General features: G+C 37.6%; 1 protein-coding gene across 3 annotated transcripts in view; it reads left to right on the forward strand.

The window, feature by feature from the left end:
* LOC129357837 (zinc finger protein 385A-like) overlaps nt 1-16,217 on the forward strand; it is a 40,110-nt gene extending 23,893 nt beyond the window's left edge. For 2 of the 3 annotated variants that reach the window (XM_055026823.1, XM_055026825.1), the window contains exons 4-8: nt 9,849-10,029; nt 10,497-10,805; nt 12,547-12,734; nt 12,820-12,906; nt 13,008-16,217. In XM_055026823.1, the coding sequence (XP_054882798.1) occupies nt 9,849-10,029; nt 10,497-10,805; nt 12,547-12,734; nt 12,820-12,906; nt 13,008-13,229 (987 nt within the window). In that variant the 3' untranslated portion in view covers nt 13,230-16,217. The remainder of the gene's footprint in view (nt 1-9,848; nt 10,030-10,496; nt 10,806-12,546; nt 12,735-12,819; nt 12,907-13,007) is intronic. The other variant, XR_008605635.1, reaches the window with a different exon arrangement.
* Nucleotides 16,218-18,486: the final 2,269 nt, after the last annotated feature.

An 18,486-nucleotide genomic window follows, 5' to 3' on the forward strand; every position in this document is an offset into this window, starting at 1 on the left:
ACTTTGTCACAATAAACCACAAACTTGTGTTTAATAATGATTTTATCTGATAGACCAAGTCAAAGTAGTGCTTTTTTTGTTGTCATGTATGTAAAAGAAACAGCATGAAATGCATTTGCACTCAAACTCTCCTCAGTAAAACAAAATTAAAAAATGCTGGATTTTTTACTGCATCTCTTCCACATCTAAGGATTGAAACTTTGATTCATTCTCATTTGCAAGACAGATGAAGCTACATTAGGTTGGATAAATTTAACTCTTTCCATATTGCCTGTGTTGGATTTAGCTCCGGATTTTGATCAAAACTTTCCTTTTGAAGCTCTGGCTGTGTGTTCAGGGTTCTTGCTACGCTGAAAAGTTTGTTTTTGTAGGCTTTAATAACTTTATTTCAGAGGTTTGTTGAAGAAAAACATCCTCACAGCATCATCTCTGTTGGACTACTAGAATTCATTGTGACACAAACAATGAATCCAAGTAGGCTACTACGTTTTAATGAGGCCTGTAAAAAGCACGCAAAATGGCAATTAAAATTAAATTTAAAAGTTATTAAAATAGTTTTTTTTTTCACTGTGGGGTCTATATTTAGGTGTGTGAAGTGATGCTATATTTGTTTGCTTATGCTCACCAGCTAACTTCAGATATCTGAGGGCATCAGGCTGAGAGTTTGGAATAATTAATAATATCCAGATAGCTTGAAAAAGAGAAGTTGTTTTTAAAACAAAGATTGTGTTACATTTGTAAATGGCTAAAAATACTGATTAAAACAATCTCACAGAAGTGCTGAAATCATTTGCATTTAGAGAAGACAGGATGACAAGAATTTCTCCTGTATGAAACAACGATTCAAAGCATTCAGTTTAATTTTTAGTAGTCAGGAAGTTTATTTTTTGAAAACATTTTGCTGTACTTGAAGGAAGAAGAGTTGTTGAACATCCACAGGTGGGCCATCGTGTCAGGACGCCGTAAAAACCAATATTCTTTCAAATACTTTCAGGGTCACTGCACCAGAGCTGCGCTTATTTAAACGTTGAACTAAAGCATAAATTCTCAGATTCCTGTGTCGGTCGCTGACTGACAGCACACACGGGGAAAGTGAAAAGTCTTTCTCGGTTCTAATTTTAGCTTGTTGCGTTGGGGAGCGTAGAAGGACAGAAATCCCTGCTTGCTTTACTTACTCCAACGTCTGGGAGGGCCTTTTCTTTTGTCAACAAGTGGCGTCAGCATGTAATGTAGAGAGAGATGAAGCTAGGAAAACAAGAAACTGATTGGTTTTACATAGTTCAGAGGCTCTACATTAGAGTATCTCCAGTGACGCTTGACTTTAGAAACATTTCCTAAAGAGTTCATTGCAAATGTGTGGATGTGTGTGGGATGTTATGATGGGATTTTAATGGACTGTAAGATGTTTGAGGGTTGGTGTGAAGCAGGAGGAGGAACCACAGTTCGTCCTCCAGGTCACCCCGGTGCTGACCAGGCACGTTTTCTGCCTTTCAGTTTTGACAGGCAGGGCTTTGCTAACACGGGGCAGAGGCACTGAAACCAAAGAGGCCTGAAGTCATGAAACTTTAGATGAAAGATCCGAGTGTCCCCATTAAGGAGGCAGCAGCGTTAACTGAAGATGAAAAACAAATAACTCGTAACGCAAGGCTCCAAAACCTACTGCTTGACATGACTGACATGAGCTGAGTCCACTGTACTGTTTATAGAGCGTGATGCTAGTGGTCACATGTGAACAGGGGAAGCTTCATGTTCTTCACTGCAGTTCTTCACCTGATAAAAACTGATTTTGTAAAAGCAAATTCTTGATTAGCACAGAACTTAAGATCAAACCTTGACGTTTCTCTCAGAAGACAATGCTGTAATTTAACATGTTCTAAAGATTTGAATGTGACAGTAGCTTTGAAGGGAACCTATGACATTTTTTATGTTTTTATACTTTTGTTTGGGTCTCGACTGTTTCTAAAAGCAACCCAAGTGCTTAAAATCAACACTCAGTCATTCTCAGGAAATAGTTATATCAGGAAACAATTTGCCTTTTCACAAACGTCCCTATTGTTAAATCACAATCGACAGGCACTGGTGCCGTTACCTAGCAACCCCAGCTGAGCCCAGCCTATCACCTAGCAACCCCAGCTGAGCTCCAGGACATATGATGAGCTGGTTTCACTTCTGTACAATGGCTGTTGGAAAAGACAAATGTATTGTTGGTGACCTACCATCCAGAAACCACTCGCCGCATTCAAGCTGGTTGTGCAGGAGGCCGTACTTCTGCTTTTCAAAGATGTACGGCTGTTTAATTGTGCATCTAATTGCAACTATTGTATTTCCATGTGTGAGTGCAAACGTTGAGTTGGAGGTGTGTCCAGCTGCATCCTATCTTTGATTTAAAGTTTTAAGAGGTCCTAATTATGAAATTTCACATCTTTGAATGTGCAAAAAATGTGATGAACATGATTTGTTCAGCCCTTATGCCTAGCCGAAACTGTTCAAGAAAGCATAATAAATCACCATTATAGGGGATAGTTCAGATTTTCAAATGTGAGATTCTGTTAAAAGCTTCAAAGCTGTTAAGTATCTTACCTGCAGTTCCTCTTTTAGGGTCTTTAGTTAGTATAGATCCAGATTTGTTGGCTCCAAATGCAGAAGCGTTATTTTGTGAAACCATTACCACATTTGTATTTGGTGGTTCCCAGTCTGCTAAAACCAATAAGACAAAAGAAGCAAAGACGCCATTAAAAGATTACAAAAACACCTGGGCTGCACCTAGAAGCAAAATATGTTAATCATCATAACAGAGTGTTAGTTTTAGTTCTCAGAATCAATGGTTCTTTACCAAAAATACCACTAGAAATAAAGTAAATGCTCTTCTGCCTTGGTTTGACAACTACGACTTTAAAAGATGGAAACATCTTGTGTTTATTATTTGTTGCGGTAACCTTTAACCTTAGCATGAACAGGCACCTAATATACAGCTTTGGCTAGAAATAGGACTCTTTCTTGGGGTTAATTGTGAAGAATTTGTCCTCTAAACTCAGTCGTGTGTAAAAAAGAAAAAGTCGTTTGAAGCTGTTCTCTCTTTCAGGAGCCATCAATTATGTGTCCCTCTTGTGCAGACCTGCATGTTCCCACATAATCTACAAGAGTCTGGTGTTCTTGACAGGAGAGTATTTTTAATTCACACCAGCATGTTTATATTTACATTCTTATCCATTGAGTTCACTTAGTACTCATGTATAAAACAGATCTTTGCGGGGGCTTCTCTGCTCTCCCGATGGCCACGTGTGAAGTCTTAAACCAGAGCACCTGTTCGCCAACGCCGCTCTCGTAACGCTGCGTGCAGCATCTGCTTTGCTGCAGCTCTACAGCTCCTTCCACAGTAACCTGAGAGACTGTGGACATTCTTTAATAATGAACGGACGCTCTGCTTTCAGTGCAGCTCTTGGCTTACTCACTCTTGTGGGTGTTTGCAGCAGTTTAGAAGCAGACACACGCCTTATTTTTCATCAGGGCATCTTCATGGCGTTAAATATTGAATACAAAACATGAAGATATTTTTGAGTTTGAAACATAAATAAATAATCAGAACTCACTTAGATGCTTAGGGCATAATTTGAATTTGGTTTAAAACCCACTTTTCTTCTGACCAAGAAGGCACGTTGATCTTAACACTGCATCACTAAAGACTACAACTGCAAACAGATTACTTAAGTTTTTCAAATGAGAATATATAAAAGTGATGCATGTGTGTTTATTTTTGGCACAGAAAAAGTTTATAGGAAGCATTTTTGCAGCTAAGATTAATTCTCCTGGAAAAGTTTGTGACCTGTGTTGAAGTACAGGAAGGGTGATTTCTCCTCAGTTAGAATGTTGAATGTAAGTGTAGCAAAAAATAACTAAAGGTTACTACAGGTCCAGCAGGAAGTCAACAGTCAGACTATGAAGTGACAAAACATGTTCATATAGTATAAACTCAATCAGATAAGAATATGCTTAACTGTTTCTGTTTCCTTTGTCATCATTAGCTTGAAATGGCAAATTACAGTAAAAAAAAATTAAAAAATCTGTTGGACTTGGAATGGTGAGACAAATCTGTCCTAGGCATTGACAATCCCAACAGCTGCTACACTGGAAATAAACCCTGATGGGTAAAACTTGGACTGATTAACCTCTGGGTTAAGGTGAAGCAGTTGTTTGTAGAAATTAAGGAGCTGAAGCCGGACTGCGTCAGTTAGATGGAACGCTGTTAAATCAGCAGGGTGCTGGTTTGATAGATCTCCAAGCGACCACTATATCTCCCTTTTCTCCATTTGTCACTATGAATCAACACCCAATTATGAGGTTTCAAACACAACATCACCCCTCCTTATCAACTTGGCTCCTTTGTCCTTATGACCAAATTCATAAAAATGAAAATAAATTTTAAAAGAGACATTGCTGAGCAGCTGAAAAACAAAACCTGCACAATTAGTAACGACTGCTCTTTGATGTGCATCAGCATGTTGTGTTGGTGTAAACAGAAGTATTGGCTGCAAAGTGAAAGAGGTCAATTGTTTAAGCGAGGCATTTGAGTGGCAGGTGCTTTGCCCGCATGTGTTGTAATTATAAAGCTGCAATTCATTGCAGGCCACAGAGGACAGATTAGCCTGCTAGTGTTGAGCTCAGCTCTGCTGCAAGGTTGACGTCACAGTGTGCTGCATTAGCCATCGTCACCGCCGCCGTGCCACGCCGGACTCCCCTCGCTCATCCCTACCTCTCTCTTCCTGCTCTGCTCCGGCTGCCATGTTTCACTGCCTGTTTGATGATGTTTTAATTTCCCTCATCAGTTTTCGTCTTACTGCCTCTCCCTTTGTGAGGCTCCGCATTGTGCACCTTCTCCATCTCTCCAGCTCTCCAGCTTCTTTCCACCCCCTCTTCCTGTCGCCGCTGCTCGTCTTCAGCGCAGTAGATGTGGCTCCTCAGCCCGCTCTATCTGCTTTCTGCGCTTTTGTCGCTTTGGAGATAAAAACATCAAAGCACATCCTGCTTAGCAAGAAAAAGGATTTTAGTTACATTTTCTCACTCTCATTTTCTCCTGAAATCCCTTTTCTTGTTCCTCAGTCATTTAAATATTCCTTTGCTCAGTCTGGCATGTGACGAAATGCTGGAAAATTTTTTTCATATTTTGTCCCATTTAGATTTTATTAACATTGTCACTGAGGACATCAGTTGATTATGTTGTATCTAATGTCTAACTCTGGGAATGTTGTATGATTTCATTAACCTGCAAATGAAGGTCATCAGTAAGAGCAGGACTGAATCCACCATCAACAAAAACAGATTATTGATGTGCAAACATCCTCACATTGTCTCCTGCTTGAATTTGATGCATTTGTGGAAATAAAATCTGGTGTCATTGTACATCTTGACTTCATCTCATCCCCATTCAGCTCTCTATGCCACAATCAATGGCCTTGTTCACAAATTAAAAAGTGCTTTTAGAGGTTTTACTTACAGAAAACCTCTAAAACCGATTTGCAAAAGTTTTCAACAATACAATTTATCTGAAGCAAAGTGAATACTCAAGCTTTTTACCAAGTTTAAGGTTAGATATTTTAGAAATGTAATTAAATTTGACTCACTTGTAATTTCTTTGCATCAACAAAAACATCAAAAAAGCTTCTAATTTATCTGCCAAGGTTTTATTCATCATTAAAAATGGTAGCTTGAGCCAAAGCTCAGTGTTTCTGTTTCCTCCTTTCACTTGAGGATGAGAGCTAAACCAGTTTCTTCGTACGTTGTACAATATATGTGGAAGGACAATAATGTGCTTTTCAATCTATTTTTCCAGTAGCTAAAGGTCATTCAAGATTCATGATGTGTGACTGAGCTCCAGTGCTGTTATGCCACCTAAAAAGCTGATTCAGATTCAGCAGCTTCACCTGTCCTCTCCGTGGCCATGAACTGTCTGACTAAGCAGATCATGCTGGGATGCAGCGAATTTTGTTCCCAAATCAGACTGTGGCACACAGGCTGAAACAACTCAGAGGAGAAGCAGGATGAGGCTAAAATTAGAGAATAATATTATGTCAATTAGAAGGAGACCTTTTCAATTGGTGTGACTGCAGGGCGTCATTTGATAATTTTTTTTTTTGGTCTGAAAATCTGTTTAAATATGGATGAGCAGAAGCTCAACTTGCTGGGATTTGACTAATTCATTATTCTGTGAACGGTGAACTGAATCTGTTCAATAAGTGTCAGAATTTTGCTCTAAAAATTGGACATTGGTGGATAATGCTGGCTTCATGTTAAGGAAAAAAATGTGTTTATGTGGCTGCAGAAAATGAACTAACAAAAAAAATAATACAACGCTGTAAATGCAGGAGAAAATGAATATCGGTTATTTTCTCCTCTGTAGCTTTTGCATGTTGAGTCTCAGGCCTTCGTGGGTTTGGCTAATTGCAGGGCTTCAGCGAACAGAAGCTGGGGGAGTAGAGTTACTCTAGCAGAGCTATATCTGCCTGTCTGTCATCGCCAATCAGGATGAGGGCTACTTTGGTAGCCATCACTGGTAGTTAATACCTCAGACTTACGGAGGCATCTTGGACACATCCCAGATGTCCTCCTTCCTTAGAGTCCCCAACACCTTTGACATGCTTTATTTGGGTCCCTGAGCTGTGTAATGGATATACTAGGAAACAAGTATAACTGTATGTGTTGTCAGGCAGAAAGTGAGAGTGTGATTCTGCTGTGTGACAGAATTAAGATTTAAGTCAGAAAAACATATGCCTTACTCAAAGCTCATCAAACAATAGGAATTTCTTGTTTGACATAGACTCTCTAAAAGTTTCTCAGACTTCAGTGACTTCCATCGTCACGTTGTCAAGCCAGGACAGATCGCCAGTCGCACCAGACAGACGAACACAATCAGGAAACTAGAGATGCTCTAATTTTAAACGCAGCACAACTGTGAGGCACCACAGAAACTACTACTTCAACTTATTTTCCACAACAAATACATTTTCTTAGCCAGGAGCTGCCATCATGAAGTGATATGGTTGAAAGTAATGCTAGTCAAATAGTCTTGACCTTCTTGACATTTTGTCAGGTTACAACCACAAACATAAATGTATCCGATATGTACTATGTTGGAAAAATGTTTGTGTTTATGTTTGTTTATCTGTTTTTGACCTTGTTTTCCTACACCTGGTCTATTTTCAGAATAATGTTACATATGGAAGGTTGATGTGAAACTTACAGATTGCAGCATTTACAGTATGTGGAAAGAATAAATTCCTATTCAGACCAGGACTATCTGCAAAAACATCCACCTTACATCCATTCAAGCTTAGGAAATATACTTAAAATTTGTTTATTTGTGAAAAAAATGCTCTAGTTGCAGCAAGTGGTATCGCTAAAAGTATTCATTCAAGTTTTCAGAATACAGATTCAGACTCTAAATTTGCATAAGATCTGTTGAAAATAATATTGTTGTTTTACGTAATATTTATGCACCACCTTGTGTTGTTTTCTTACATAATATCCCATCAAAATACATACAAGCTTGTGGAAATAATGTGGAAAATGTTGAACAAATGTAAGAACTACGAAAACTTTACTTTCAGAACACTGAACTGAAAGAATGTGAGCTTTATGTAAAAGTGTTGCTGTTTGACACAAACAAATCATTTAGGACAAAAACCAATTTCCACATCACAAACTTTCCTATTTTCACCATTTTTTTTTTTGTTTGTTTTTACTTTTAGCAAGAACTTGTTTTGCATCTTTTGCGCTGGCAGTCGGACGCCAACTGCTGCTGGCAGAACCCATTTTAGATAATGTCGTCACTCAATAATCATCATCAACTCACCACTGTGGATTGGTGGCAAAGGAGGACATAAAATTTCAGAGGCTAATCCTCACTGACAGCCTCATCAGCACATCATGGCAGCTTCGGCTGCGCCGTCACCAGCGGGACGCTCAAACCGAGGAAAAACTCGGTGCCTGCAGTGGAAAGAAACAGGGTTCACAGGAAGTCACAATGAAAGATTTGATTTTCTTCCCCCTGTTGTTTAAATGCATCAAACTCCCACCATTTTCAGTGCATAAAAGCATCAACCCACAGCAGGCACTTCGATGCACTTTGTTGAGTTTAATAAAAATTTGATAACGGTTACGGACAAAGATTGTGAACCATGAAACAGAATGGTCTTTTTGTTCCTTCCTTTTCTGTGAGATTTAAAACAATCAAATCAAACAAAGAGCTACAGCTGAAACAGAGAAAAAATAATCTAAAACCTGTTTTTTTTTTTTCTCTCTTTTTAGTAGTAGTTTCTAGAACTGGTGTTGATTGGTGCATCTTTAGTTGGAAAATAGAAACACTTTGGTTCACAGAGGATGATTAGATTTCCACATTTTCATTTGTTTTAAAATCAAATGTCTGTATCAAATCTTCACACCTGCACATTGTTTTGTTTCTGGCTACAGTTTTTCAGCCAATCTGGGGTTTTTTTTGCAGACATATTGCATTGTCTCTACAGTCATGCAGCAATTTTTTTGTTTTGTTTTCAGTTCTCATTTTTCACAGTTGTCAGTTTCTGAGTTTTTGTTCTGCATCAACCTGACTGAAACTGAACTGTTCTCTGGACAGGATTGTTTCTAGTGGTTCCTTCCTGACTAAGACCTCACGTCTACTTTAGTGCAACTTCATTTTCTAAACTACAGGTTTTAAATTTTACTTGCGTTTTATGAAGACCACATATTTCCACCGGGTTTTGAGACTTTTGTTTGAGTCTCACACACAGAAACACAATCCAGCTGTTAAATATGAACAACTTCAATTGTAATTCTTCCTCCTTTGAATACAACTGATTATTTGTACTCTTATGTGAATTTTTGTTATTTTGAATTTCACAAAGTTAATCGTCACGGTGTGTATAATCCTCATGGCTGCTTTTTCCTAAGAGTAAAAAATGCTGTTTCTTTTTTGCAAAACGTGTGGAAACCTGTCACAGGTGGAGAAATCTAGAATTATGTAAGCATCTCCTATTATTATTTATTATTCATATTTCTAAGGAAACAAACCATATTGACTTTTACAGTAGTAACAATACTGTAAATAATTATGGATAGACTTAATCAACATTATAAAATAAACACTAAAATTAGTGATAGTTGTCCTGTAAATGTATGTTCTCAGCAGAATATTGTCTTTATGTCATTCTGAACTTTATTGAGTTTAACAGCTGGTTAATTAATCAGGCTGTCTGTGGACCAGATGTTTTCAAAACTAAAACCAGATGTGTTTATTCAGCCTGGGTTCTACATGGAGTTTAAAGATTTTATTGTCTCTTGAAGTCTGATCATTACTTCTAACCTTATCATTACAAATTCCTATGTACTTTTTTATATTTTATTTTATTGCTATTTAGACTATTACCAATCAAATTTATGTTCTGTACTTATATAGCAATCAATATAAGCTGATTGCTACTTATATGTTTTTTTTGTATGTATGTTTACAAAAAAATGCCTTCAACCTTTGTGCTTTTATCAGTTTCATTTGATCATTTTATCTAAAAATATATGAATAAATTGCCAATAATTCCTCACTTATCTACATCAAAAGAGACAAGAAGAGTTGCAACCTTCTTTCAGCCAGCTGACCAGAAGAGTGCAGCAGTGTCATTAAAAAGAATTTAGGTTCATCACAGTAGTATGACGGAAAGTCTTGGTGGTTTTTACAACCATGACTTTGGACTGAAGTGTAATCCAGTTAAATCTGTGTCTGGTGAATCTTGATGTCCAAAAAAGAAGCTAAAATGTAATTAAAATACATAATGCAGTAATGCCATGTATATGTATTTGCCCAGAGTCAAGCGGAGGCACACTATAAAGGAAACCGCCATGCTCGAAGGGTGAAGGGCATCGAGACGTCAAAGACATCACGACTCCAAGATGGAGACAAACAGCAACCTCAGCCTCCATCCTCGCCCTCCCCACCCGGCCTCGCGCCGTCCAGCCCGATATCTGATCCTAATCCCAACAAGCAGGGTAAGACTGTCACTTAAAGCATGGAAGGTGATAGAAAAATTGGCCAAAAATCAAATAATCTGTTGAACAAAGTGAATATTTATGTCACTTATTTTAAAAATTCAGCTCAGCGGCTATTTGTTTTACAAATAATTTATGCTATTTGTTTTATTTTTACCTGCACACCTGCCATAGAAATCTTTAGTTACACGATGAGTCCCAGAAACGAATCCCGCCAAGCTCCATCATGTAAACATGTCCTGTCACAGTGGGTCGGTCAGACCTGCTGTTTGCACATCCAGCTGGAGTCTCACTGCAGTCAGTTTGACCTCAGGGAAATAGCAACCGCAGCACTACTGCTGGAGGCATTGCATGGTTGTTGTTGGGTTTTTTTATACTTTTATATCACGTCCGGATCATCGCCGTATGACTCATGCTTGGTTTTCGATAAATAATTCATTGACCAGAAATATTTCTGTTGCTTGCAGATGATCCTCAGTCCTGCCCCAGCCTGAAAGATTCACCCTTGACCCCTAACCACCTCCCGACAACTCAGATGAACTCAGCAGACGCAGAGTCGTCTGTCGGCATACCTCTGCCGTCCTCTCCCTCCTCCTCGGCAGCCCTCAGCAGCTCCTCTGGGGACCCAGCAGCAGCTGCTCTACCTGACACCCCCTCCCCGGCACCAAGCCCGTCTTCAGGAGAGTCGGAGGAAGAAAAAGCCAAAAAGCTGCTTTACTGCTCTCTCTGCAAAGTAGCTGTTAATTCCCTTTCACAGCTGGAGGCGCATAACAAAGGTTGGTCCAATCTGCAGAAGTTTGACTAGATCACAGAGAAAACGGTGGGAACTTAACCTCTTCAGTGCAAGTTCAGAGCTCTTAGAAGCAAATAGAAAACTGATAAAAGTGTTTCAGTGTCTCTTGATGTGAAATTCTGACATGAATAAAAATCACACACTCATCAGGACACATGAATGAGATGTGTCCTGATGAGACTCAGTTCAACCACAGGCTGCCTTTTGGGAAAGAAAAAAACAACCATTAATCACATATCAAACATACTTTAGATCATCCTACATTTATGTATTAAAGGTACAGTGTGAAAAATTTACAAAGTTTTTTTTCTTATTTGCTAAAACTGTCGCCACATTGTGATAGTATGAGACAATCAGTGAAAAAAACAAGTTCCTCCTCATCCTCCTCCTCACTGAGCTGCTATTGCCATCTGCAGAAATGCACAACTCCCAGTCAAAAACAGCCAATCACAGGCATGAAGACGGTGTCAGCGCTGTCAGTCATACTCATGTACTTGCTGCTAAATGTGCTAATAGCGGAGAAACAGTGTACCACTCCAGGAAACCATTTAGCCGCTGTCATGTGGTGCTGTGGAAATTTGCTGTGGAATTTCATGTTTTTACTCATTGCTGCGTTTCTTCTTTTCCTCTTATTTTGCATGTTGCAGCATTTCATTTGTGATTGCATCGTTGTTTGTTTGCAGCATTTTCCTGTTGCATCTGTTTTTGCACCATTCATGTGTTTGCAGCTCATTTTGCCATCTCCTTTGCATTTGCACCTGTTCGCAGTGGGTTTCCCTTTGTGCTGCCCGTCGGCCACTGTATCTGCACGCAGAAAATCATCAGAATTAACAGAAAGAAAGGCTCGAAAACTTCAGTTTATGTGTCTATCTATATAAAGGGTTGCACTTGGTAAATTTTTGTTTTGGAACAAAATGAATTTTTCAACAATATTCTGAGTTATTGAAGATTAAAATTTAAAACTAAACTCATTCAGACAACCCGGCTCCTCCATCCTCATCAGCTTCATTCGTTTCAGCTGTAACCCTCGAGGTTTCCTCAGCTATAATAGAAACAATTTAACCTTGTACCACTTGAAGGGCTTTTTAATCTCATGAGCTTAAGAAATTATTGTAGGATTCAAAACTATAATGTTTCATTATAAATTGAAAGCAAGGACAAGTGGTACGGAGTGCAAAATCCAGTGTTGGTTTGCAAATTTTACTATTAGTGTAAATTTAACTTCTGAAGTTTATTTCGCTAAAAAAAAACAATCTGTATTCAAGTACACAAACTGTTTCACAACAGAAAAGTGAAACAATTTTTCTCCATAAGTATTTTATACTATTTCTCAAATGATTGCCACTCTTGATAAAGAGAAAGTCAAAAGAAAAAGAGTCATGAACCAAACAGTCAAAAATATATATCTATTTATAATCTATATAATCTATTTCTTTAGATTCATTTCATAGAAATTATTGGGGTAAAAAATTGTTGTCGCTCCAGAAATGTTTGTGTTTTTTCCCCTCACTGAATGAATATATCCTGGAAATTTCTAGCTACTTTAGTGAAATTAAAGATACATTTATTGTAAGAATTTTGCTGAAAATGCAAAGATATTTTAAGAAATTATTACCTCTGAGATTGGTATTCAAAACAATCTAAAATTAAATTATGTTGCTCTAAGTCGAAAACAGTGCTACGTGGCCTTTCAGCCAAATGATCTCTTCTTCTGCTGTTTCCAGGAACCAAACACAAAACTATCCTGGAGGCTCGAAGTGGACTGGGACCCATCAAAGCGTACCCTCGCCTGGGTCCCAAACCCAGCCCTGAGCAGGGAGGGGAGCTCTCCTCTGATCCAAACACTCAGGAACGCACCTTCCACTGTGAGATATGCAACGTCAGAGTCAACTCTGAGCTGCAGCTTAAACAGGTAAAAACACTCAAAAACGAAGAGCTCATGATGAGAAATGGCTTCATGAAATCACATCCGTGTTTTTTGGTCTTTGGCATTGCAGCATATATCGAGCAGAAGGCATCGGGACGGAGTTGCGGGTAAACCTAATCCTCTTCTCAGTCGGCACAAGAAGCGCACAGACTTTATGGTAAATATTTATGTTGTCTTATAATGTTCCTGCTGCTGGTCGGGGTTTATTTTCAAATGTTGCTAACGCGTCATTCTCCCCTTTTCTGGACTTTCTCAAAGGAACTTCCAAAAACTCTAGGGCCTGGACTTTTACCCAGTCCTCTGGCTGTCGCCGCAGCAATGGCGGCAGCAGCGTCGTCAAACCAACTGGCTCTACGGCCTCCCGGGCCGACCTCCCACCCTCACCCACACCTGCTACAGGGAACGCCCCTCAGCCTGCTGAGGCCAGCCCCGGGCCCCATCCGCACCACACACGGGCCCATTCTCTTCACTCCGTACTAACGGTGAAGGAATGGAGAAGAGTCAGGAAGAAGCACACTGTGAACTGGAGGCAACCATGTGCCATTGAGAGCCAAACTGGCTGGTCTGGCTGCACATTTTATTTTATTTATAGAAGATATAAATATTACTCCTCATTGTGTTGAGATGTTTCTATCCTCTTGAGTTTTCCTTCATCACCTGAGTATCGGCTGGTGATCAAAATCTACGAGCTGATGGTTTGAAGAGGACGTCTTGGAGTCTGCAGCTAGATGCCTTCAACTCTTACACAGGTGTCCAGATGCATTCATTCTTGAAGTTTTTGAACCATTTCACTGGGATTTTATGTGACGGACCAACACAACGTTCCCATAATAATACAAAAAAGGAAATCTGAAAACAGTACTGTTGATTTGTTTTCAGCCTTTCAAAGTAAGAATTTTTAGAGCCACATTCTGTCGCCGTTTTTCTATCAACTTTGCAAATCAAGAAACTCAAATTTTTGCTCAATTTTATAGAGCCCAGTCTCGGCCAGACTGGAGCAGCTGTACGCGTCTCACTACTTAAACTAAATCAGAAACTAAAACTAAATCTGAGTCGGTCAGATTTAGTTCTGGACTTTGCACCATCACCACTGATATTTATCTTGCTGTATTTTGGTGTCACTCTGATACCATGTAAATACAGGAACAGTATCGCTGATACAAATATCGATATTAATCATTAAAGCAGGGCAATATCAAACTTCTGTGATTTTTTCTTTGAATTATTTTGTTAATTCAAAACAACTAATTCTAGGACAGAATTTAGATAAGGTGTGTTGGTGTCTACAAAATACTTTAACGACATATTTACATGATGAAGACGAACATTCAAAAATCAAAACAAGTTTGTGTGCAGTTTTCTACATAAAGTGCAAAAAAATCATCAATTGAGAGCAAATCGAAGCAAAAATGAATTAAGGTAGAATTGAGAATCTACAGTACAAAAGTAAAATAAAATTTCAAGAGGGAATCTGAAACTAAAGAATCAATCTTATCCTGCATGTATGAATCCAATACTAATATCAATTTATATTGGTTTTAATATACTACCAATGCAAATTGGTATTGGTATATTATCGATATTTTATCAGTATTCAGCAACTCTGGCCAGATATTCAGTCTCTTCTCAAGAAAACTGTTCACACATAATGATGCTGCCACCACCATGTTTCACAGTGGTGATGATGTAATCTGGATGATGTAATCTGAATCAGTCATTTTCTTCCACACAAAGTTCAAAAGTTGATTTTGACTTCATTAGATCAGAGCGCCTTCTTCACTGTGCCTCTTATATCGGCAATGTAGATCATTACCAAACTACAAACTTGACTTCTTTTGACTTTTTTTGAGCAAAATTTCTCAGTTAACGCTCCAACAGATCTTATTAAGCCCATTGGTTGCGCTTAATTTCTAATTTGTCAAAGACAAAAGCACCATCTTCTTTTTTTTTTTTTTAGAAATCTTTTGCATAATCAAGTTTAAAAACATGAATAATCTGAATAACCACTTTGTGTTGGTGTATCACTTATAATCCCAAGAAAAAAAACATACATCATGTTCAAAGAAGTTCAAGAGGTATTAATATTTCTGAGGCACAAAGATCTCATGTGGCGGACTTAAAACCCTACCTCTCTTTTGTTTGTTATTTTCATCTGTCTGCATTACAGTTTTACAGCATTTATATAATAAAAACACAGAATTAGATGTAGTAGGTGCGTCTGGAGTTAGCTGGACTCATGCCATAGCTGTCATCGTAGATTGGATTATACCACTGTAACGTTCTGCTCTTGTGGTTCACACAATTAGCAGATGACTCTGTGGTTTCTGTCTGGTCACCTGTCAATGGCTGACCTGCATTTGCCTCTGTGGGACACAAAAAGAAGGAAAGGGGAAATAGCAAATGGTAGGACTTTATATTGCATCTTAAAGCTAAAGTGATATACATAGGAAATTGTAAAGAAGAAACTGCTGTTGCACTATGCAGATGTCAGTATTTGTTTTTGTGTTATGTGTACAATGCAGTAAGGTTGGAGAAATTGCTAAAAGAAAATCATTTTCATTTTTTTTTTTTTTAGTCAGTGAAGACGTTGTGCTACCAATGAACTCTTCCTCAAACCATTCTGTCAGAAATCTTGCTGAGCGCACAGGAGTGCATTTCTGGTGTTTTTCTCATCCACTCCGCACAGAAGCTTTCGGCGTCTTCTCGAAATAAGTTTCACACTGTGAGTACAGCAGGACGAGAACTCATTCATAACTTCGATCGCGGCGCTTTCTAATCTGGGCACACAAAAACAGAACCACCTTTCACCAGAAACGGCAGTGGAGGACACAGGAACCAGTAGGAGGAACCAGCAGCCAGGGACACATCCAGGACCACAAACACTGATGAAAAGATGTATGCAAAGACAATTAAAGAAACCAAAAATGGTCACATTTCTGGATCGTACTGGACTTGGGTAGCAGTATTTTTCTGTGCACTCTGATCTCCAAAAGTAACTATCAGAAGCTCTCAGTAAGGAATTGGGAATCATTGGAAGAAAAGTTTAGGAAACGGGAAATGTAGCAATACCGTGAGCACTTCTGTTACTTTTTTCTTGTGAACTGCAATAAAAAGATGTAGAGAAATGTAATAAATGTTCCTTAGGAGAAGTGTATTGAAACTTTACTGTAAATGTAGAATATTAAAAAAAAAAAAAAAAAAAAAGATAAATTGTTCATGTTGGGGCTTCCTTATTGTTAGATTTAAACTATGAAATCATTAAAATGAGTTTATGGTTGAAAGAAGTGTTGATTTCTGACATATTTCATTTCTTAACATTTTTATGCAAGTGCTTAAAGTAATGCATATAAAGCATTATATATAAAATAACATCGGAAATGCATCAATCTCATATCAGTGCTCTCTGTATTTTATGCCCTCCTTTAAAAGATGTTTCAAAAAGTCTTAAAATAAATTAATATTTAATTACTCTGAGTTGTTAGTTAATCCTTAAATTATTAATCAGTGAGATTAAATAACACATAAATTACTCAAAAAATAAAACAAAGTAAAGGCATATCAGTTTTGAGAAGTTAATGTATATATTTCAGTCATGTTTTTATTTGTTTTCTTCTTTGTCTGAGTCACAATCTAATTTAATGAAGTGTTCCTTGTAGAAAGCTGCTCATTCGCTGATTTTAAAGTAGAGCAAATTTGTCAGACCCACCGCACTGTTTGTCCAAGCTGTCAGTAAAGAACATTAGAAACAATAAAAAATAACTTCTCTGGCATATATTTTCTTGGCAGTATTACATTTAACCACAGGCAGGACATAAGATTGTATAATTATACTTCTCCTTTTTTGCTCTTTTCAAGAAGCATTTTGATTTATTAATTTTTTTTCCTTTTTAAGATTCAGGACAAGCTACAACATGTGTCAGTGTACAGGAAGCAGCTTCAGTGGTACCTGGGATTTGTCATAAATGAATCACGCAGCCGAACAGAGGAAGGACGTTCTCTTCTCTTCTCTGCCTGCTGATCATCAGTCAAAACTTTGCTGGGCAACAAAGTCACAAAATGCAAAACATTAAGCAGCATAAATACTCTTGCAAACCACCATATGTATGTACAGTGAGTTTGTGTGTGTATGCGCTACGACAATATTTGTTGAATAAAGAAATGAAGGAGTGTGCAGAGTGCAAATATGCAGAACTTTTTAGAGGATTGGTTAATGCTGCATAACATCCGTCAACTGAATAATTAAATAAATATTTGTGCAACTCAAGGAAGTAGACATTCACTCCCTCACATCACTGGGTTAAGGTGAGAATATTAAACTTACATTCTCCTACTTATTTTTAATATGACTGCTACGTTGGCAACGTTTTTCTTGCCAACATAGCAAAAAAAAAACTAAATTTCAGCCTTTTTTTTGCTACACCACAAGAGGCTCCATCAGAATGGTTTTAATGGGAACTAAAAACTAAACAAATAAAAGAAACACACTGCAATAACAACAAAAATTCAAATCTTTTCTCTGTTGTCTCTGGTAGCCTTGTGGTTGAAAAGAATCAGCCAAAAAATAAAAGTAAAAAATAAAAAATAGGAGGAGTTGTTGCCGAAGAGAAAACAGTGAAAATCACAAACAGGTGGAAACATGTTCAGCAGGAGACGAGTGAGTTTGGAGGAGAGAAGGAGGACAGACCAATAAACAGACTGGAAGCTGGAGAAAGACGACTGTCAACCAGCACTGGGAAATTCCTGCAGCTTCTTCATGTTGTTTTGAAATCTTTAAAAAAATAAATTAATTTAAAAATTAAATTAAAATTTAAAAAAAAGTCTGAAATGAGCAAAAGTATTTGAAGGATTTGACTGCAATTTAAAATTTGAATGGCATTCAAGTTGAAAGTATGTAAAAGAACGCAAAGTTTTTAGCAGAATTTGGATATTTGAGTAATTTCAATAATGCCCAAGATGATCACAAAAAACTGAATATTTTATAAACTGTAGATAATTTCAACAACATAAGACATGGTTATAATATCCTGAATGAGCAGAAAATGGCAAAAGTGTAAATGTTAAAAAAAACATAAAGTTTGCAGAATTTTTTAAGTAGCGAAATTAGTGTCCTAATAGTGTAATAACATGGAACTCTATATTATTTTTTCCCAGATGCATTTTGTGACATCTCTTGACTGATTCCTTGTAAATGAGGTCATTTTATATCATTTATAATTTGTTTTCTCTCTGCAAAATATGGCTTTAGATAAATGGGCAACAGTAGTTAAAACAATTCAAACCCTGAAAAGCTGAGCATGTGCTAAAGACAGTACATTTGTTCTGGACGTTTCTTTAATGCCAATTAATGAAACAAACAAAAGGGCAAACTCTTTTTTCTGGGGAACAAAATAAACCTATAAACTCTTGGATGTAATACTGCAGTAGAAACAACTTGTAAAAAAAACTGTTGTCGAGGTCTTTGCCTCCATCTGGTGGTTGAGAATGTTTTTATTTATTTTTGTGATTAATAGGTCTTTGACTTTTCTTAGTATTATTTTAGGTAATATTTAATTTCTACTTTTATCACCCTGCATCTCCCAGAAAAAAAAAGAGTATTTTTTTCATACACGTATATATTTTTTTCAGTTTCTAAGTTTGAATAGGGTTTTTTTCCAGAGGCGACTTTTGACAACTAAAGACGTTATAGTTTTTTAGTACTTTGTTGTATTGTTCAAATCGAAGAAGAATGAATATCGAG

This window comes from Poeciliopsis prolifica, unplaced genomic scaffold, assembly GCF_027474105.1.
Source record: "Poeciliopsis prolifica strain line A6 unplaced genomic scaffold, Auburn_PproV2 SCAFFOLD003, whole genome shotgun sequence".
NCBI lineage: Eukaryota > Metazoa > Chordata > Actinopteri > Cyprinodontiformes > Poeciliidae > Poeciliopsis > Poeciliopsis prolifica.